The following is a 21,915-nucleotide window of genomic DNA, read 5'->3' as shown; positions in this document are numbered from 1 at the left end:
GAAACTCTGATGGTCATGGAAAGTAAACTGAAGACATTTCTGTGGTTTTACTTTAATTGCCGTAATCCGACAACCAGTTTAGATAAGAGTGGATTCCAAAGATGGTCCAACCAACCCTGGCCTGACTAGTGACTCACTTTACTGCTTGTATATAAAAGGACTGGTGCCTCTCCATACAGGGAGACAGACAGTAATGAGACTGAATCATACTAAGAGACAAGGACACAATCTCATAACAATAAACAGAGTAATATCTAATAAACTACTAATGGTTTATTTTGTTATTCGAGCTTAGGCTTCCAGCAGGACCATAGTTACTGTAACTCCAGCTTGTCTTAGGATCATACTACCTTGTCGTCTAGTTACTGGATCTCCAGTTTTTCGCCAAAATGAAGATGAGCATCAGAATGTCAGACAGCTCTATCGGTGTGCTCCTGGCCCTCCTGACCATCACCAAGGGTGAGTTTATATTATTATCTACTCTATTATTACGTTGACTCAATGCATTGACACCCTATGGACATGAATATAATTCATATGCGCAGTAAAATAAGTAAAGGTATCAAAATATAATATTATACATGTTGTTTTATTGAACCTTTAACCAGGCAAGTCAATTAAGAACAAATGGTAACACCAGACGTATTCAAATGATGTGAAGTGTTGGTTAAAATAAGATCAACCAAAGAGGATTTTATAGAACACACTTTGCATTAAACCTGGTTACATTGTTAACAATCTGAGTAAGATTATAGTCATTATTACATAGATTATTGAGTTGATCAGAGTTCGATGTCAACCAGTCTAGATTCAGGTCACCCTTAATCACAAATTCAGTGTGACATTTTATAACAGCAATTCAAAAATACAACCCAGAGAGCTAGCAATAGCAGATGGGGGTCTATAACAAGAGGAGACAACTCAATTAAAGGATGCGCAAAGATTTATATTCAAAGCCAGATATTCAAATTGCTTGGGTTTGGAAATAGAAGTCAGAATGGTTGCCGAAAACATGCCTTGTATAGCAACACCACCACCCTTAAATTTGTGATATGACTGAAAAACATTGTAACCATCAATGCTAATGTTTTTGTCAGTGATAGATCTTTTGAGCCAGGTCTCAGAAAGCATAAATTAATGTAGTCCTGTGGTTTTTATCCTAATATTCACAAAATTGGAAGAAGAATTCTTACATTTATGTGCAGTAACGTCAGACCATTCTGACTTTCTGATTCAGATTGGGTAGAAATGTAAGGACCTGGGTTAAATGGCCCATTTCCTGACAGTAAAAGCAGCAAAATAACGGCAAGTCTAGATCGGATTTTTACAGACAGTACTAAAACCATAGTCCAGAGGAACCAGAGTCTTTAACACAGCATATTTCAAAAGGTATATACAATCCAGAGACATGGTTAAGTACCGAAATAACAATCCAGACATGCAAGCGTGCGGTTTCTCCTTTGTCGAATGGGAAAAACGCACAGAGTTCTCCAGTGCAATAGCGGGGCAAGCGTATGATTTATCCCAGGACACAACATGGAAAAATATGAAAAGTTATCTGCATTTAAGGAGCATCGGGCAAGAGTCAAGGGTAGACAATAGCAACAATAAGTGAAGAAATAATTTTAGAGAGAATTTGTATTTCTGAATGTACAGTATGTGCGTATTTGAGTAACGGCTACATCTACCTATTTAAATATAACTTTCAATCAAGCTAATCACGGCTCCCAATTAAAAGTGTTGTAACTCACAAGTTTTTTTTTTTTAATTACAGTAACAAGCAAGGAATGAAACAAACAAGCATTAGATCACATTTCTAATTGTAGACCAGTCTATTGAATGAATAATGCTCACCTTTCAAACATACATCAGTTATCATGTAATTCATAAAAATCCAAATACCTTCACAGATCTTCATTGTAAAGGGTTTAAACACTTTTTCTCATGCTTGTTCAATGAACCATATACAATTAATGAACATGCACCTGTGGAACGGGTGGTAGGCAATTAGACAGATGGTAGGCAATTAAGGTCACAGTTGTGAAAACTTAGGACACGAAAGAGGCCTTTCTACTGACTCTGAAAAACACCAAAAGAAAGATGCCCAGGGTCGCTGCTCATCTCTGTGAACGTGCCTTAGGAATACTGCAAGGAGGATTGAGGACTGCAGATGTGGCCAGGGCAATAAATTAGAATGTCTGTACTGTGAGACGCCTAAGACAGCGCTACAGGGAGACAGGACGGACAGCAGATCGTCCTCGCAGTGGCAGACCATGTGTAACAACACCTGCACAGGATTGGTACATCCGCACATCACACCTGTGGGACAGGTAAATGATGGCAACAACAACTGCCCGAGTTTCACCAGGAACGCACAATCCCTCCATCAGTGCTCAGACTGTCCGCAATAGGCTGAGAGAGGCTCATCCTGACATGACCCTCCAGCATGACAATGCTATCAGCCATACTGCTCGTTCTGTGCGTGATTTCCTGCAAAACAGGATTGTCAGTGTTCTGCCATGGCCAGCAAAGAGCCCGGATCTCAATCCCATTGAGCACATCTGGAACCTGTTGGATCGGAGGGTGAGGGCTAGGGTGATTCCCCACAGAAATGTCCAGGAACTTGCAGGTGCCTTGGTGGAAGAGTGGGGTAACATCTCACAGCAAGAACTGGCAGATCTGGTGTAGTCCATGAGGAGGAGATAGTTAATGCAGCTGGGGGCAACACCAGATACTGACTGTTACTTTTGATTTTGACCCCCCCCCCTTTGTTCAGTGATACATTATTCCATTTCTGTTAGTCACATGTCTGTGGAACTTGTTCCGTTTATGGAAAACGTTTATTGTTCCGTCTCAGTTGTTGACTCATACTCAGTTGTTGACTCATCATGTTCATACAAATATTTACACATGTTAAGTTTGCTGAAAATAAACCCAGTTGACAGTGAGAGGACGGTTCTTTTTTTGCTGAGTTTATTTTTGTATGATTTTTTATTTCACCTTTATTTAACCAGGTAGGCTAGTTGACAACAAGTTCTCATATGCACCTGCGACCTGGCCAAGATAAAGCATAGCAATTCGACACATACAACAACACAGAGGTACACATGGAATCAACAAAACATTCAGTCAATAATACAGTAGAAAAAAGAAAACAAAAAGTCTATATACAGTGAGCGCAAGGGAGTTATAAGGCAATAAATAGGCCATGGTGGCGAAGTAATTACAATATAGCAATTAAACACTGGAATGGTAGATGTGCAGAAGATGAATGTGCAAGTAGAGATACTGGGGTGCAAATGAGCAAGATAAATAAATAAATACAGTATGGGGATGAGGTAGATGGGCTGTTTACAGATGGGCTATGTACAGGTGCAGTGATCTGTGAGCTGCTCTGACAGCTGGTGCTTAAAGCTAGTGAGGGAGGTAAGGGTCTCCAGCTTCAGAGATTTTTGCAGTTCGTTCCAGTCATTGGCAGCAGAGAACTGTAAGGAAAGGCGACCAAAGGAAAAATTGGCTTTGGGGTGACCAGTGAGATATACTGTACCTGCTGGAGCGTGTGCTATGAGTGGGTGCTGCTATGGTGACCAGTGAGCTGAGATAAGGCGGGGCTTTACCTAGCTTGTAGATAACCTGTAGCCAGTGGGTTTGGCGACGAGTATGAAGCGAGGGCCAACCAACAAGAGCGTACAAGTCGCAGTGGTGGGTAGTGTATGGGGCTTTGGTGACAAAACGGATGGCACTGTGATAGAATGCATCCAATATGTTGAGTAGAGTGTTGGGGGCTATTTTATAGATCGCCGAAGTTGAGGTTCGGTAGGATGTTCAGTTTTACAAGTGTATGTTTGGCAGCATGAGTGAAGGATGCTTTGTTGCGATATAGGAAGCCGATTCTAGATTTAATTTTGGATTGGAGATGCTTAAGGTGAGTCTGGTAGGAGAGTTTACAGTCTAACCAGACACCTAGGTATTTGTATTTATCCACGTATTCTAAGTCAGAGCCGTCCAGAGTAGTGATGCTGGACGGGCGGGCAGGTGCGGGCAGGGATCGGTTGAATAGCATGCATTTAGTTTGACTTGCATTCAAGAGCAGTTGGGAGGCCACGGAAGGAGAGTTGTATGGCATTGAAGCTCGTCTTGGGGTTTGTTAACACCGTGTCCAAAGAGGGGCCAGAGGTATACAGAATGGTTTCGTCTGCGTAGAGGTGGATCAGAGAATCACCAGCAGCAAGAGCGACTGTCCCGACTTCCTCCGAAGTCGGTCCCTCTCCTTGTTTGGTCGACGTCACCGGTCTTCTAGCCATCGCCGATCCACCTTTCATTTTCCATTTGTTTTGTCTTGTCTTCCCACACACCTGGTTTCAATTCCATCATTACACGTTGTGTATTTAACCCTCTGTTTCCCCCATGTCCTTGTCCGGAATTGTTTATTGTAGTGCTTGTGCACGTTATGCTGGTGTGTGACGGGTTTTACCCATTGATTTATTTGTACTGTTCACTGTGGTTTTATTTATTAAACTATGCCGTTGTAAATCAGGTTTGCTTTCCTGCGTCTGACTTCTCTACCGCCAGTACGCACACCTTACAGCGACATCATTAATATATACAGAGAAGAGAATCAGCTCGAGAATTAAACCCTGTGGCACCCCCATAGAGACTGCCAGAGGTCCGGACAACAGGCCCTCCGATTTGACACACTGAACTCTATCAGAGAAGTAGTTGGTAAACCAGGCGAGGCAATCATTTGAGAAACCAAGGCTGTCGAGTCTGCCAATAAGACTGTGGTGATTGACAGAGTCGAAAGCCTTGGCCAGGTCGATGAATACGGCTGCACAGTAATGTCTGTTATCGATGGCAGTTGTGATATCGTTTAGGACCTTGAGTGTGGCTGAGGTGCACCCATAACCAGCTCTGAAACCAGATTGCATAGCGGAGAAGGTACGGTGGGATTCGAAATGGTCCGTAATCTGTTTGTTAAGGGGAGAGGGTTCAGATTGTCTAGCCCGGCTGATTTGTAGGGGTCCAGATTTTGCAGCTCTTTCAGAATATCAGCTATCTGGATTTGGGTGAAGGAGAAATGGTGGGGGCTTGGGTGGGTTGCTGTGGAGGGTGCCGGGCAGTTGACTGGGGTAGGGGTAGCCAGGTGGAAAGCATGGCCAGCTGTAGAGAAATGCTTATTGAAATTCTAAATTATAGTGGATTTATCGGTGGTAACAGTGTTTCCTAGCCTCAGAGCAGTGGGCAGCTGGGAGGAGGTGCTCTTATTCTCCATGGACTTTACAGTGTCCCAGAACTTTGAGTTTGTAATACAGAATGCAAATTTCTGTTTGAAAAAGCTAGCCCTAGCTTTCCTAACTGCCTGTGTGTATTTGTTCCTAACTTCCCTGAAAAGTTGCATATCACGTTGGCTTTTCGATGCTAATGCAGAACGCCACAGGATGTTTTTGTGCTGGTCAAGGGCAGACGGGTCTGGAGGACTATATCTATTCCTGGTTCTACATTTTGTGAATGGAGCATGCTTATTTAAGATGGCGAGGAAGGAACTTTTAAAGAATAACCAGGCATCCTCTACTGATGGGATGAGGTCAATTTATAATGGAAGTGTAATTCAAATCAAAGGTGAAACTATGACTGTTTATTCAGCTGTTTAGGATTTGATTCAAGCCTTGTCTGTGTCACGCTCTGACCTTAGAGAGCCTTTTTATTTCTCTATTTGGTTAGGTCAGGGTGCGATTTGGGTGGGCATTCTCGTTTTCTATTTCTTTGTTGGCCGGGTATGGTTCCCAATCAGAGGCAGCTGTCTGTCGTTATCTCTGATTGGGAATCATACTTAGGCCGCCTGTTTTTCCACCCTAGTTTGTGGGATGTTGTTTTTGCACAGCAGCCGTATAGCCCTGCAGAACTCTACGTTCGTTTTTTTTCCTTTGTTGTTTTTTGTGTTCATTCAAATAAAGTACGATGAACACTTCCCACGCTGCGCTTTGGTCTCATTCCGACGACGGACGTCACAGTCCGTTTCATTTGAACGGTGGGACGATTCTTTGAAAGCTGCCGCTTCCTAACATGTCAGTCCAATTGCCCAGCCCATGCATCTGCACGCTCGTTTTGCAAGCGGGGATGCTCGGTCCTTGCCAGGTGGGCAGAGTTAGCACTCGATTTCAAACGTAGGGAAACTCTGAATGCCCCACTCAGAACCTATGGCGATACTGGCTATTAGGGGTGGAATTGAAAACAAAACAACACAAACACATATGGCAAAGAGAAACATTGAAGGATAAAACTTTTGACAATTGATTTCAGCATATTTAGCAAACCGGGGCACCAGGTGAGCTAAACTAAATAGAAAGCATCCCTAGACTGCGGCGTCCTGGGCGGAGCAATATGATTGACATGTTATAGGCAAGCGACAGCTTTAAAATGAAAGTCCCACCATTCAAATGGAACAGACATCGCCTGAATCAGCCTAAAGAGCTGAACAAACAGACAGTGTTACCTTTGATTTGACTTACACTCCAATGACATTACATGAGAGGTGTGCATTTCATTTGACTGTTGGGCTTTTCATGAGTTGAACCGTGGTCATGTGAACTAACTGTTAATGATTTGATGTGAAAGATGAATTTGTTCATGAAAGAGACTGGACTACAGTGTGTCGTTTGAATCGAAGCTTTTCAAGTTTCAAGTTTTTAATGTCCACATGCACAAAAACAGTCATGCCTTTCTTTTTTGCTCTTTCCCAACAATATCAGTAGTACTGTAAAAACAAGTAAAGTAGAACAAATACACGAGAAACAGAAATAAGAAGAAAGTAAGTATGCTACAGTACATAATATTCAAGGTCAGTTCCAGGGTCAGTGCCAATACCGTATTTACAGTGGAGTGGGAGTGTTAGATATGTAAGGCGACTAGGCATCATGCCATGTGATAAACAGAGTAGCAGCGGTTTGTATTGTATGTGTATTGTACGGATTGTATGTGTGTATGTGCATGTGTGTAGAGTCAGTTTGAACGTGTGCGCGTGTTGTGTGTGTGTGAGCAAGTGAAGTGTGTGTGTTGGAGTGTCAGTGTGAGTGAGCGTATGAGTGTGCGTACAGTCAGTGCAAAAATCAAATAGAAGGGTCAGTGCAGATAGTCTGTGTAGCCATGTTGTTGGCTATTTAGCAGCCTTATGGCTTGGTGATAGAAGCTGTTAGGAGCCGTGATAGAAGCTGTTCAGGAGCCTGTTGGTGTCAGACAGTTGCTCTGGTACCGCTTGCCGTGAGGAAGCAGAGTTATCAGTCTAGGGCGTCGGTGTCTGGAGTCTTTAACGATTAAAAGCTTGCTTCTTTCATTCACATTTTTGTGACCTCCACCCCTCACACTCAATATGATGTAGTCTAAAACTGACCTCTGACCTTCTACAGGGATGACTCTAAGTGACTTGGGGTCAGACTTACGTTGTCGCTGCATCCAGATGGAGAGGCGTCGGATTGGTAAACTCATCGACAAGGTAGAGATGTTCCCTCCCAGCTCTCACTGCAAAGACACAGAGATCATGTGAGTTCAGACTACCGACTTAAATCATGCTAACCCTAAAATATGACTGTTATATATAAGTTGATATTGATATGGGTTTTAAATCATGTTGATATCAACTATGGCCATCTTATATGAATCATATTTAATTAAGTTAGTGCTGACAAAAATATGTTATGTTGCCTATCTTAAATGATGCTTATAGTCGAGTTATAACACTAACACCGACTCTAAAATATGGTCATTATACAATGTTCACATTCAGATATTTACCTTAAATTATTCTATGCGAGTCCTTGCTTACTAACGTCCTATTTCATTTACAAAAGCTGATTCAGCTCTAGGTTGTGGTAATATTAGTTCTGTTTCTGACTGTACTGTGTGCCTGTCTTGCAGAGCCACTCTGAAGGGGAGCGGTAGGGAGATTTGTTTGGACGTCAGCGCTCCCTTTGTCAAGAAGATCATTGAGCAGATACTGGCCAAGCACAAGAGAAACTCACACAGCCCAAAGACCTGGAATAAACGAGCCAGGTAAAACAACAACATGTTTGTCTGTCTACCTATGCACCCATTTGGAAAAGGGTCTACAGTATATGAATCATATACAGATGCTGGCAAATATATTGGCACCCTTGCACTTTTATTAAATTCCCTATTTCTTCTGAAATAAGTTGAAAACTGGGTCACCACACCTTGTTATTTGATCTCCAGCATAAGAGAACCTATTTTATTTTTGTAAACTTAAGTTTACAATTTTTATTTAATAAAGACAAAATTATTGGCACCCCGGAGCAATTACTTGGTTACACAGACTTTGGCGCAGACAAATACTTCTTGTAGCCATCAATTAGCTTGCTGCACCTTTCTACAGACAATCTGGCCCACTTTTCAGCTGCAAACTGCTCTTAAATATTTTAGGGGTGCCCTCCACCAACTGCTGTTTTCAGATCTCGCCGAAGGATGTGATTCCGATCTAGACTCTTCGCTGGCCACCAGAACTATCAAGGCACAAGGCGAGACCCCGATGCAGACACAGGAGGCTTACAATGTTTATTAATCCAAAAAGGGGTAGGCAAGAGAATGGTCGTGTACAGGCAAAAGGTCAAAACCAGTTCAGAGTCCAATAGGTACCGAAGGGCAGGTAGATTCAAGGTCAGGGGGAAAAAAACACGCTGGTTGACTTGACTAAACATACAAGACGAACTGGCACAGAGAGACAGGAAACACAGGTATAAATACACTGGGGAAAATAAGCGACACCTGGAGGGGGTGGAGACAATCACAGGGACAGGTGAAACAGATCAGGGTGTGACAAGAACAGTCCAGCATCGCTTGTGTGTGTGTTGTTTGGGGTCGTTCTCCAGCTGGAAGACCCACAACCTTCAATGGAGACACTGGCTTGAACATTGGACTAGAAAACAGTTGATAATCTGCTTATTTTATGATGCTTTGTGCACATTCAATGCCCCCTGTACCAGACGCAGCAAAGCAATCCCACAGCATTATCAAACCTCCCCTCTCTTTGCTTGTAGGGAGGGTGTTCTTTCATTGAATGCTTGAATTTCTCGTCAGTAAACACTGATTTGTATCGCCAAAGAGCTCTAGTTTTGTTTAACTGGTCCGCAGAACATTTCCCCCAGGATTTAGGCTTGTTAAGTGGGTTTTTGAGAGGTTTATTCAGGCTTTCTGGTGCCTCCTTCAGTAGTGGGGTCTTCCTATGTTAACCAACAACCAAATGAAGCATTTAAAGAAAATAACACCTTCCCTACAATCAATTATAAGAAGGGTTCAATAATGCTGTGGGGTTGCTTTTCTGCCTCTGGTACTGAGAGCCTTTATTAATGTGTGAAATCATCAGATTATCAAGGTGTGTTGGAGTGCAATGCTACAATAAGAATGTGTGAAAATACAATAAGGTGTGGAGACAAAAAAAAACGTATAAAAAAAATAATTGGGAATTAAAAAAGTGCAAAGGTGCCCATATATTTGTCCGCAACTGTAAGTAACATATACGTGGTATATGAAGTAGGCCACAATCGTGCACAGGCAGAATACAAGAACCAGATGTTTTATTTATGTTTTCACATTTCACATTAAAAATGTAATACAGATGCAGTCAAATATATTGGCACCCTTTCATGATTGACTATTTCTTCTAAAATACATTTGTTTGATTTACAACAGCACAGGACCAAGAAAAAAATGTCTAAACTAAAATTTAGATTTTTTTCACTTCAAATTCAGAAAATGGCCTGGGACTATGGATCGATCTCTATCCGCTCGTTAGACACCACTCGCCCAATTTTGACTAAACTTGGGTGAATGATGCATCTTACCATAGAGATCCGACATTTACAAAATTACAATGATTGGCCCAAGGCGGGAGCTACAGTATAGTAATTAACTGAAAATCGTTAGTTACACACGATATTTCAATTGGCCCAAGGGGGCGGGGGCTCTGCATCGTTCGTGGGCGACGACAAGTTTACTGTTGCCTTGTTTAAAATTAGCTTGGAGGCAATGACTCTTGTTTATTGTGTAATTTATCTCACCTGTGGTAAGTTACAGGTGCCTACAGGTAAAAACACCCTTCCGACAGACAGTTTTGAAAATAAAAAAAACGGAACATTCCGCTCTGTTGCACTCCATTGTAAAGTACAATGGTGCCAATATATCTTACCACATCTGTGCATGTTTTTTTTTTAATAAGAAGTAGACCATGATCATATAAGATATATCCAACCACCATACTTATGTAATAAAATATGCCTAAATATGACTGTTTCTTACCCACAGCAAGAAGCCTTGAAACCCAGACATCCATTGACTTGATCAATGCTATCAAGAGCTACTTCGCACACAGGGAGAGATTTCAGTGCTACTGCCTTTAAAATGGATGGACTCCATTTACATAGTACTTACCTAGTGCTGGAAGTTGTCACCTTTTCCACTACCAATGTGTAGCATCCTTTAAGTTGGTTAAGTTGTGTGACAGGACTCTCTTACACTGCATCTCACCCGGTGGGTGTCACGTTGCTGTATGTGGTTTGTCATTTGTTATGTTGCTGACTCACGTGCCCCGAAAGTAATTGCCCATCAGAGATAAATAACGTTTTTTGAGTAGAATACTGTTGAATCGAGTCTAGTGTTCAGAGTTGGGGTCACAGAATCTATCCTACTGACATCTACTGCATGTACAGTACCTACAACAGTGGCTGTTTCATTCAGAATTGAAAGAAGTAAATGATTTTGGATCTTGATATGTGTATTACGTTTAATCAAAAGACAAAGATATTGGTAAAGTAATGAAATACTTTTTGGTTGCAAACATTCACCAAGAAGACAAATTCAAAAAGAGTGGTTTGTTTAAGAACGACCCCTCACTATGTGGTTGGCAATCAAGCGACCTGGATTCGATTCCCACCGGTTACAGAAGTAGCAAATATATACCTCACAGCAGAAGTTGCCTTTATGTTCCCTTTTTTGAAGTAGAAATACACATAAAAATACTCCATGGCTCTGTCTCAAAATTGGCCTAAACTTTTCAACATATATTACCACAATATCACCCAAGAATATCTATGTTTGACTTATTTGTCTGTTTCATATAATATTGGGTTACAATTTGGAAAACTATCACTTGAACAACATTTATTTGGCATAACAAATCCTTTCTACTCTATATTTTTTCAACTTAAATGTATGTTTCCAACATACTCATATCTAATTCAATTTTTCGCCGCTGGCCAAAATGTGGCGTTAAGTCATCGTTTCCTGATCTGCTTTTTCTTTCAGAATACAGAAAATGTAGAAATACTTACACTGTACTTGAGTGAAGAAAATATACAACATTAAGGCTGATATTCTTTTGTTTCTTAGGATTCACTATTCTCAAACATTAAATCAAATCAAAATCAAATCAAGTTTATTTTATATAGCCCTTCGTACATCAGCTAATATCTCGAAGTGCTGTACAGAAACCCAGCCTAAAACCCCAAACAGCAAGCAAGCACGGTGGCTAGGAAAAAATCCAAATTGAATGAATGTATTCAATGCTCTCCCTCCACTCTTCAATGTCAATTTTCTCATCTTACAATCAATATCCTAATTGTTTTTATATTGATAGAACAATTAAACCTTGTGTGTAGCTTACTGTTTTATAAAAGTATTTCTGGGTTAGCTATTGTACTTGTCTTTTGCCCTTTTTTCCTGCAATATGAACCAAAGTTGCATTGTGTACATCTCTACCACAAGTTAGTGTAGATTAGGATAATTGTATTCCCTATATTAAAACAATGTGCAGGTTTACACCTTTTGCTTCTGACTGATCCTCCAAAGCTGACACACTATCACAACTATCACACACTATCACACAAGAGAATGCCAAGAGTGTGCAAAGCTGTCACAAAGGCAAAGGGTGGCTACTTTGAAGAATCTAAAATATTACATATATTTAGATTTGTTTAACACGTTTTTTGGTTACTACATGATTCCATATGTGTTATTTCATAGTTTTGATGTCTTCACTATTATTCTACAATGTAGAAAATAGTAAAAATATAGAAAAACCCTTGAATGAGTTGTGTCCAAATTTTTGACTGGTACTGTATATATTTGCAAATATATCACAATATAGATCAATACATGGTTTAATTTTCCAATAATTCATTAATTTAGTAACACCATCCTCATAAGTTATAATATTAAGACACTGCACCGTAAACCTACTGCCTATCAATAGGCTAATGACGCCATCTACTGGCAAATGTTGCATTGAAATTGTGCAGTAATGCAACAACACCAATGAATAACAGATTACTTGCTGGCATGGCCCTTTCTGTTTATGTAGGCATACCCTGACGGTAATCTGGGTGCCATCTATACACCCAATCACCCCAAGGAACCTCGCCTTTCTCTCAAATGCGGCCTCTACCACTGGCAGCTGCTCAATAGAAGGCCACTTCACATAGTCAGATACCAGCTAGGTATGGTCTGTGACCACTTGAATGAAGTGAAAGATGAAACAGTCCGCCACTCCCCTGAAACTTTCCTGGTTGGCCATCAGCCACAGGGAGGCCAATACCCTATTTTCAATGGGTCCACCTCTATGAGGAACTGGAGGAGCCAAGTCCTCACACACTATCTGGAACAAAGAAAATGAAGAATAATTTAGCTCTGTCTTTCAGCTGAGAACACTCAGTCTTAAGCTTCCAACTCCAGTCAGTGTGCAACAGCCAGCTCATGTTTACAAACATCTGCACAGGGTTTGCTGGTTCTGTGCACAATGCCAGAGTGTACAGGACCATCGACCTCAAAGCCCAATACCATCTCCCCGGGGATTCTGCGTACCCCCTGAGTGTGGACTTAATTGTCCCAATCAGAAACAACGGCCACCTTGAAGATGAGTAAAGCATTTCAACCAGGTCCACAGTTCAACAGGTGGACACATTGAGAGGGCGTTTGGGCTACTCAAGTGGAGGAGCCTGCAGCACTTGGACTTGTTCCTTCTAAACAAAGTACCCTATGTGATTGCCAGTGCATGTGTTCTCCACAACTTGGTCCTGATCCTTGAAGGGATCACAGAGGAAATACCAGTGGAGGCCCCCATTGACCCCTTCCCTGACCATGCACTAGACCCCCAATGGCAGCTGTTCGACAGGCAGCAATGCTGAAGAGGGACAACCGGAGCTACAATACACATCTACAAATCAAAAACACATATAATACTCAACCGCACACATTAGTGGTACATAACCACATTTAATCAATAATATATTGGAAAACGTTACAAAAATGTTTGTGTGCACACCCAAGGTAACAAAGCCAGTTATTTAAGTTTCCATTTGAACAAAACATGTTCCAAAACAATTAGTTATGAACGATTTCAGTTAAACATACGATCAAGAAAAATCTCGGGAGAATGAATTATTTGTGTAAAATTAACCAATCACAATAGACATGACAATTAGTTATTACAGAATTCAGTTAAACATACAATCAAGGAAAATCTCAGGAGAATGAATTATTAGTGTACAATAAATAACTCGATTTAGGCTACTGTTCTTCGAAATTCTGTATTGCAGTGGTGAACTGTTTAAGAATATCATTCCTCTCACTCTGTGCTTGAAGTATTTGTTTCTGAAGTGCGAGGATATTGTCCAGTTTTGCCTCAATGGCAATGGTCTTCTTTTGGGGTTGAGTGTGGGGAGTGGTGTTTTTAATTTTTAATTTTACCTGTGTTGTAGTAGAGGGAGATGGTATCAGTGTTGGCGTGCTCTGTGTGGGGTGTCTGTGGATGTGCTGGGTTTAGTGACAGTGTAACTAGTATTGTATGCTGTATGTTGTGTATGTATGTAGGGATGTTTTGGTGGGTGTGGGTTGTAGTGTGAGTGTTGTGGGTGACAGTGGGAGGGTTACGTGTCGGAAAATATGATATAATGACTGCGGGGGTCACCGCAGGATCACCAAAGAGGACCACCTCCACGATGGTGTAGAACTCCCACTTCCTTCTCCCCTGCCCCGTCTTCTAATGCCCATCAATGATTACCTTGTACCTGTGTGACACACAATTTGGCATCATGGGTGAACATGAACAATAGTTACATGACACTAAGCAGGAGCAGCTGCTCTGTCTCTCTTTCAGTGTGTGTGTGCGTGCGTGCGTGCGTGTGTAAGTAAGTAATTTAAATAGTGAGCGAACAAGCCAACAATAGGAAAGAAAGAGGAGAAAGGAAAGAGGAGAGGGTGTACAGGGAGAACAGTGTAAAAACGGCCCATGTTCTGAATTCTGTCGCTCTACATTTCAAAAGTGCTGAACAAATAGTTAAATTCACTATGGCCGTCCTAGCTCGCTCATTAATGTCTTAATCGAAATTACGGATTGCTTCTTATCTGCTTGTCGTCCCCTTATGCCATAGTTTGTACGTCTCAATTGTCAGTAGAAACCACATTTGTTTAAGCAAGTCAGCCATATCAGCTCTGTTTTTTTTAAAGGCAGTAAATGAGGTTGAATAAACTGTTTCGCTGCCAGACAAGGCTCTTGTGTTGGGACTGCTGTTGGGACTCTGCTGTTGCTACAGCTTTATGTAGGCCCTAACAGTTTATGGGCACTATTTGTCATCGTTATAGTGCAATTAATGTATTGTTTAGTGTTGTATTGTGTAGTGGCTTTGCTGGTATGCATCTCACATGTATTTTTTTGCCCCACCAAGATTTACATGCTAAAATCGCCACTGGGTGTAAGCAAGTATGGTAATTCTAAATGCTCCTTAACTAGGTGTCTTTGCTAGAGAGACACGGAGAGAGAGAGGGGGGAGAGAGAGGAAGAAATTGATGAATAAAATATGAAAGTGAGAGAGGTGGGAAGAGAGTGGAAGACAGAAAGAGAGATGAAGAGAGAGAAACAGAGAGAGAAAGAAAGCAGTGCAAATGGACTTAGATTAGAGTACTTCGACAACTCTTCCCTTCCAACTTGTTAGGCAATCATATGTACCTAGGGGGAGATGATGGCCAGCCACACAGGAGTGTGATTTTCACTTAGGAGGAGGAGGAGAACGTGCTGACAGAGATGCATGCTGGCCATTTCGGAGTGAAGCGCATGATTGCCAAAATCAACCTACACTTCTTCTGACAGGGAATTGTCAAGGAGGTGGACAGCTGGGCAAGTGATATAACCTTTTGTTTATCAATCACATTCTATTATATCTGAAATTATTATGACTGCAGTGAATGTCATATCAGAGAGTACACAATGTTTTCATTTGTCACTTTTTAGTTGAAGGTCAGTACCCTGTCCACGCTGCCAAACGTTTTAGAGGGTGAAGACAGTGGCACCGGAGTTGAAGCCCATCAAGTTGTTTCACCATGGCACATGATCGGTAAGTGTCCCAAATTCAAATTTTGCCCTGAGATGTTGTTTTGTAATGCTTGCTTTAGTTGACCACAGCAGAGTTCAATATTATAGAATGTGTGTCAGTATCCTTACACATATGAACATCTGCATACTGTATGACACAGATAAAGGTAAGAAAAAAGTAATCTTCTCTCTAACACTTTAAATGTTATGGGTGGACCTCATCTTAATCCAGGAATGGCAATAGCTGGTGTCAGACTGCGACTGATCACTTTACCAAGTGGGTGGAGGCAATACCCATTAAGGTCAGTAAATGAGTACGCGCTTAACTATAAATTCCCTTCTGTAACCCATTAAAAAGGGTACTCGTCCAAAGGACGAGACTAACAAGGTCACCTCCAAGGCGATGATGGACATCTTCAACCCACGGTTCACACATGATTGACTTAGTGTTGGTGTTTGTCTATTGCTATTTTTGCATAACATACTTTCAGATCACTGAAACCCCACTTAATGTGGTGGAAGTTGTCGAATCAGATCAGAAAGCTTTCGAGGACCACCTTCAGGCACGGACTGAGAAGGATGTGGAGGTTTTTGACCAGGTAAAAAGGATTGTCCACTGTTAATTTATTTTCTGGCCCTTCAAGAGATATATAAGAAATGTATTTGTAATATGAAATATGATTGCATTTATTCCTAATATCAGTCAAGGTAAGACTGCACATCGACAAGGCGCAGGAGAAACAGAGCTACTGGAGCTGAATAAAGAAGGGGACCATATGCTATGACAACCGGGCGAATTACTTGCTTTAGAAGAAGGACGAAAGGAAGGCGAGACCTGGGAAACCTCACTGCTCTTTCACTCCTAGCTGGGCTCATCATCTGTTAAGGTGAATATAACAAATCTCAGATAATAACTATTTCAATTTGCACACAAAATAACCTGAAGCTGGTTTTGGTTTCCGTAACACTGATATTTGTCTTTATCTTCCTAGGGCTACCTCGGTGGAAGCCAACAATATTCTCCAGTTGGAGCAGTTGGACGGTCAACCACTGAAAGCACTGACACCCTACATTTCGGTGAAGTCCAATAGACAAAGTATGTTAAACTTTGGTTGACATTTGAGAAAGGAAGAAATGGTAGTTATGCTGAACTTGTAAAAATGTACCTCTTCAGTTTACCTCTCCAAATGACTTTAGGACCATTGACTGTCCAAGCCCCCCAGGAGGATACCCATCCACCAGAACCTGTGAGTTCGGATCAGTCTGATTCTCTGTGCTCTGAGTCGGAGGGGTACCAGCTTGATGTAGGCCATACCTTCCAAAAGTGTTGAAAAATACCTATCTCCCATTTATAACACTGCACTAAGCCATCAAATTGCCTCACAGTAAAGTATAACCTGTGTGTTTGCTTGTTTACAACTTTGTCTCCTACCCTGTTCCCTTTAACTCTGCTCTTGTTCTCCGGGACCAAGGGGTTATGCCCAACACCCAGACGTTGATCCACCTGAAGTCCTCCATTACCAAGCACCCTCTAACTTATCATTACATCGTCTACAGCTACATATTATCGTCATGTTGTCATTATCTACTCAGAAAGTTTTCTTGCTCTATCATACTGTGCACATATGTGAGATGCACAGATTAACTAAAAACACTAGCACTGCAAACACTCTGAACAAAGAGAGCAGCAGTGCCTGGTCTTTGCAGTTTCCCTCTTCAAGTCCCCCTTCCGAGACTGGCTGCCTGTTGACAACAAGTGACAGGCAGAACATCCCACCCACACAGCAACCACCCCCTCGAAATTCCACCCACCAGAATTCAGTATTTTAGTCTATGATTGCCATGTGAGTGTAAAACAAAATCTTAAATATTGCCAGGTTGGTTTTCACGACTGTTTCACGATGTGTTAATTATTGTAAGTTGTAACGTATCCTTTGATGGTATTTATTTGTTCCACATTATTCATTGTTGTATCCTAGGACCTACAAATAGATACATATATATTCAATCACAAGGATGTACTAATGAGCTATGCAACATTTTTTTAAATCATAATAGAGGACTGCTGAAATTATATTATTTCAGTTTAGATAAAGGAATGGCTGGTTAAAATAAAAACATGACAACCAGACAAGCCAGTTTATGAATCAAATGGATTTGCATATGAATGGATAGGAAATTAGCTGACTTCGTGATCTGTAATGTAAGTAACTTTAATGTGTCTATCACTTTTAGGTTGCTGATTATACTCCCTCTCCAGCCTCTAGGTCATCAGGCTGCTGATTATCCCGCACACCTGTCACCATCGTCCCGCGCACCAGCGCCTCATGACACTCACCTGGACTCCATCACCTCCTTGATTATCTTCCCTATATCTGTCACTCCCCTTGGTTCTTTCCTCAGGTGTTATTGACTCTGTTTCATGTCGGTGCGTTGTTTCTGTTTCGTGTTTATTTGTTTTGTTTATTTATTAAAACACTCACTCCCTATACTTGCTTCCCGACTCTGAGCGCACTCGTTACAGTGTCAAGCAGATCACACGTTTTATTTGCCATTTCCAAAACGTAGCAAAGTTTAAGACATGGATTTCATGTTGTAATGTTAACAAGGTACCCAAAAGTAGTTTGAAGTAATGTTTTCATTTTATTAGCTAAACAAAACTTTTAAACAGCGAAATTGTGGCGGCAATCCCCCTTGTTAGAATAGCAATTATCAAAATAACATAATTTAGGCTGTAATGATCTCAAAAAATTTATTCGTGACGTCATCACACCGTTGATATAGAAACGGACGCTAATAGTTTATTGAATCCCATTGTGACACAGAGGGGGACACTTTTGGCCGGGGGACATTATTTGGCATGACAGGCCCCAGTTCACGAGTCAAGACTTTGCTTTTTTTGCAAAAGCCTGGGAGTTCCATCATGTGACCTCCTCACCCTACCACAGTAAGAGTAATGGTAAGGCTGAGTCAGCATTGAAAATAGCAAAGATTCTCATCACAAAGGCTATGCAGGAAGGCATAGATGTGTGCAAGCCATTTTGGCGTGTATATATACTCCCACAGAGGGCTTCGGCAGCAGTCCTGTACAGCACTTAATGTCTAGATGTAACAGGGTTGGTTATGTTTCCACTTGCCTCTAAAGAAATGTGTATTTGATGTTCAAGCATTCTTATTGGTTAGTTAAACTCTGATGACAATAAGGGGTGTTGTGATTGGCCCCGCTTGCAGATAGGGGGAGATCGCGAACGTCAGGTCTTCCCAGTATGAAAATGTGATGCGAGGGGTAGGTCACGTTCTGAATACTGTTTTCTATTTTCTATTTTACAATGTGTACAAATTTGCTGTACGTTACTGATTTTATACATGTGTGGTTATATGGTACCTGTTAGGGATTGAGGGGCTTTCTGGGATGTGCTTTGGCATATGATTGCTGTAAATAATTGTGTTAGCTAGCATACACCGATGTCATGGTCACATAAGCCACGGCTAACACAGTTGTCTTCATGCTACAGATTTTGCCATCGACGGCCATCATCACTGTTAAGTCCTGCACAACTAACGTGCTGTTTCCCATTTAACCACAGCAGAAATAAATGATGCTCAACTGGGACCACTGGCCGAAGTGATTTATTATTTTAAAACACAACGCATGGAGAGTACACTATACATCTGTTACATAGACGCACTCGCTCTCTGTTGCCAACAACTCACAATCTCCTCGCACCAAAGGTCATTAGGGATGTTCAGGCACACAATCGTGCATGTCAGGACAAGTCCAAACATTACAAGGAGAGACCCTGGGGCTCCCAGAGGTGCCAGGAGACAAGCCTACTCATTCAAGTGTTTTCTTTATTTTTACATTGTAAAATGTTTACATTTTTATTTTTTGCATTGTATTCACTATTTTTCTACATCAAAACTATGAAATAACACATATGGAATCGAGTAGTAACCAAAACATTGTTAAACAAATCAAAATATATTTTATATTTGAGATTCTTCAAATTAGCCACCCTTTGCCTTGAGGACAACTTTGTACACTCTTGGCATTCTCTCAACCAGCTTAATGAGGAATGCTTTTCCAAAAGTCTTGAAGGAGTTCCCACATATGCTGAGCACTTGTTGGCTGCGTTTCCTTCACTCTGTGGTCCAACTCATCCCAAACCATCTCAATTGGGTTGAGGTGGGGTGATTGTGGAGGCCAGATCATCTGATGCATCACTCCATCACCCTCCTTCTTGGTCAAATAGCCCTTACACAGCCTGGAGGTGTGTTTTGGGTCATTGTCCTTTTGAAAAACAAATGTTAGTCCCACTAAGCCCAAACTAGATGGGATGGCGTATCACTGCAGAATGATGTGGTAGTGTCAACAGTGTGCGCAACTGGTTAACTGAAGTCAGGTGCAGGAGAGCAGAGATGAGTGAACAGGCACACTTTATTTGGCAGAAGGAAAACAGTCAGACGCAACTGCGTAACGACACTCCCAAAGGCAAAAGTGAATAGCGCAGTCGTCACACAAATAATGTACAGCATACAATACCACGGGTTCCAAACAAGATCTGGTGAAAAAAACAGCATGAAGAGTCACACATGACATGTAACGAACAATTACACACACAGACATGGGGGGGAACAGAGGATAATATACATGTAGAGTGATGAGGGGATGTAAAACAGGTGTGCGGAAAAACAAGACAAAACAAATGAAAAATGAAAGGTGGAGCGGCGATGGCTAGAGGACCGGTGACGTCGACCGCCGAGCGCCGCCTGAACAAGGAGAGGAGCCGACTTTGGCGGGAGTCGTGACAGTACCCCCTCCCTGACGCGCGGCTCCAGCTGCGCGCCGACACCGGCCTCGGGGACGAAGGGCGAGGTGCAAGGCGATCCGTCCGGAGACGGTGGAACTCCCGTAGCATTGAAGGGTACAACACGTCCTCCACCGGAACCCAGCACCTCTCCTCCGGACCGTACACCTCCCACTCCACGATGTACTGAAGGCCCCTCGCCCGACGCCTCAAATCCAGTATGGAGAGAACGGAGTACGCTGGGGCCCCCCCCTGAGGGGGCGGAGGAACCTCCCACACCTCCGACTCCTGGAGCGGGCCAGCCACCACCGGCCTGAGGAGAGACACATGGAACGAGGTGTTAATATGGTAATCGGGGGGAAGCTGTAACCTGTAGTTAACCTCGTTCAATCTCCTCAAGACTTTAAATGGCCCCACAAACTGCGGACCCAGCTTCCGGCAGGGCAGGCGGAGGGGCAGGTTTCACCGGGGCCTCACTGCGGTGACGGTCTGCGCTGGCTTTCTGGCGCAGCACGGCCCGCTGGAGGTGAACATGGGCGGCATCACATGTCTCCTCCGCGCGCCTGAACCAGTCGTCTACCGCAGGAGCCTCGATCTGATTCTGATGCCAAGGCGCCAGAACCGGCTGGTACCCCAGTACGCACTGGAAGGGGGAGAGGTTAGTGGAGGAGTGGCGGAGCGAGTTCTGAGCCATCTCGGCCCAGAGCACAAACGCCGCCCACTCCCCCGGCCAGTCCTGGCAATAAGAACGCAGAAACCTGCCCACATCCTGGTTCACTCTCTCCACATGCCCATTACTCTCGGGATGAAACCCCGAGGTAAGGCTGATTGAGACCCCCAGATGTTCCATGAATGCCCTTAAGACTCTCGAAGTGAACTGGGGACCTCGATCAGACACTATATCCTCAGGCACCCCGTAGTGCCAGAAGACATGCGTAACAAGGCCTGCGCAGTTTGTAGTGCCATAGAGAGAACAGGCAGAGGGAGGAGACGGCAGGACTTAGAGAACCGATCCACAACAACCAGGTTCGTGGTGTTTCCCTGTGAGGGGGGGGGATCAGTAAGAAAATCCACCGACAGGTGCGACCAAGGCCGTTGTGGAACGGGTAAAGGGTGTAGCTTCCCTCTGGGCAGGTGCCTAGGAGCCTAACACTGGGCGCACACCGAGCAGGAGGAGACATAAACCCTCATGTCCTTGGCCAAGGTAGGCCACCAGTACTTCCCACTCAAACAGCGCACCGTCCGACCGATCCCAGGATGACCAGAGGAGGGTGACGTGTGGGCCCAATAGATCAACCGGTCACGGACAGCAGACGGAACGTACAGATGCCCAGCGGGACACTTTAGAGGAGCGGGCTCTGCACGTAACGCCTGCTCAATGTCCGCGTCCAGCTCCCACACTACCGGCGCTACCAGAAAGGAGGCCCGGGAGTATGGGAGTATGATCCATGGGCCGCTCCTCTGTGTCATACAGCCGGGACAGTGCGTCTGCCTTCACATTTTGGGAACCTGGTCTGTAGGAAAGGGTGAAAACAAAACGGGTAAAAAACATGGCCCACCTTGCCTAACAAGGATTCAGTCTCCTCGCTGCCTGGATGTACTCCAGGTTGCGGTGGTCAGTCCAGATGAGGAAAGGGTGTTTAGCCCCCTCAAGCCAATGTCTCCACGCCTTCAAATCCTTGACCACAGCCAACAGCTCCCGGTCCCCCACATCATAGTTTCGATCCGCCAGGCTGA

At 43.0% G+C, this 21,915-nt stretch overlaps 1 protein-coding gene across 1 annotated transcript; it reads left to right on the top strand.

Annotated features, from left to right (window-relative positions):
- The first annotated feature begins 200 nt into the window (after nt 1-200).
- LOC129821758 (interleukin-8-like) lies at nt 201-12,057 on the top strand. The gene is made up of 4 exons (XM_055879387.1): nt 201-459; nt 7,404-7,536; nt 7,912-8,046; nt 10,312-12,057. Exons 1-4 carry the CDS (start codon nt 390-392, stop codon nt 10,322-10,324), a joined length of 351 nt encoding a protein of 116 aa, XP_055735362.1. The 5' UTR covers nt 201-389; the 3' UTR covers nt 10,325-12,057.
- The last annotated feature ends 9,858 nt before the right edge of the window (nt 12,058-21,915 follow it).

This window comes from Salvelinus fontinalis, chromosome 24 (genome assembly GCF_029448725.1).
Source record: "Salvelinus fontinalis isolate EN_2023a chromosome 24, ASM2944872v1, whole genome shotgun sequence".
Classification (NCBI taxonomy): domain Eukaryota; kingdom Metazoa; phylum Chordata; class Actinopteri; order Salmoniformes; family Salmonidae; genus Salvelinus; species Salvelinus fontinalis.
Note: the sequence above shows the minus strand (reverse complement) of the source record. Positions and strands in the feature narration are given on the sequence as shown.

Coding starts and splice junctions, on each gene's coding strand:
- LOC129821758 (XM_055879387.1), top strand. CDS start 390: ATGAAGATGAGCATCAGAATGTCAGACAGCTCTATCGGTGTGCTCCTG. Junction 460..7,403: donor CCTCCTGACCATCACCAAGG/GTGAGTTTATAT, acceptor GACCTTCTACAG/GGATGACTCTAAGTGACTTG. Junction 7,537..7,911: donor TGCAAAGACACAGAGATCAT/GTGAGTTCAGAC, acceptor CCTGTCTTGCAG/AGCCACTCTGAAGGGGAGCG.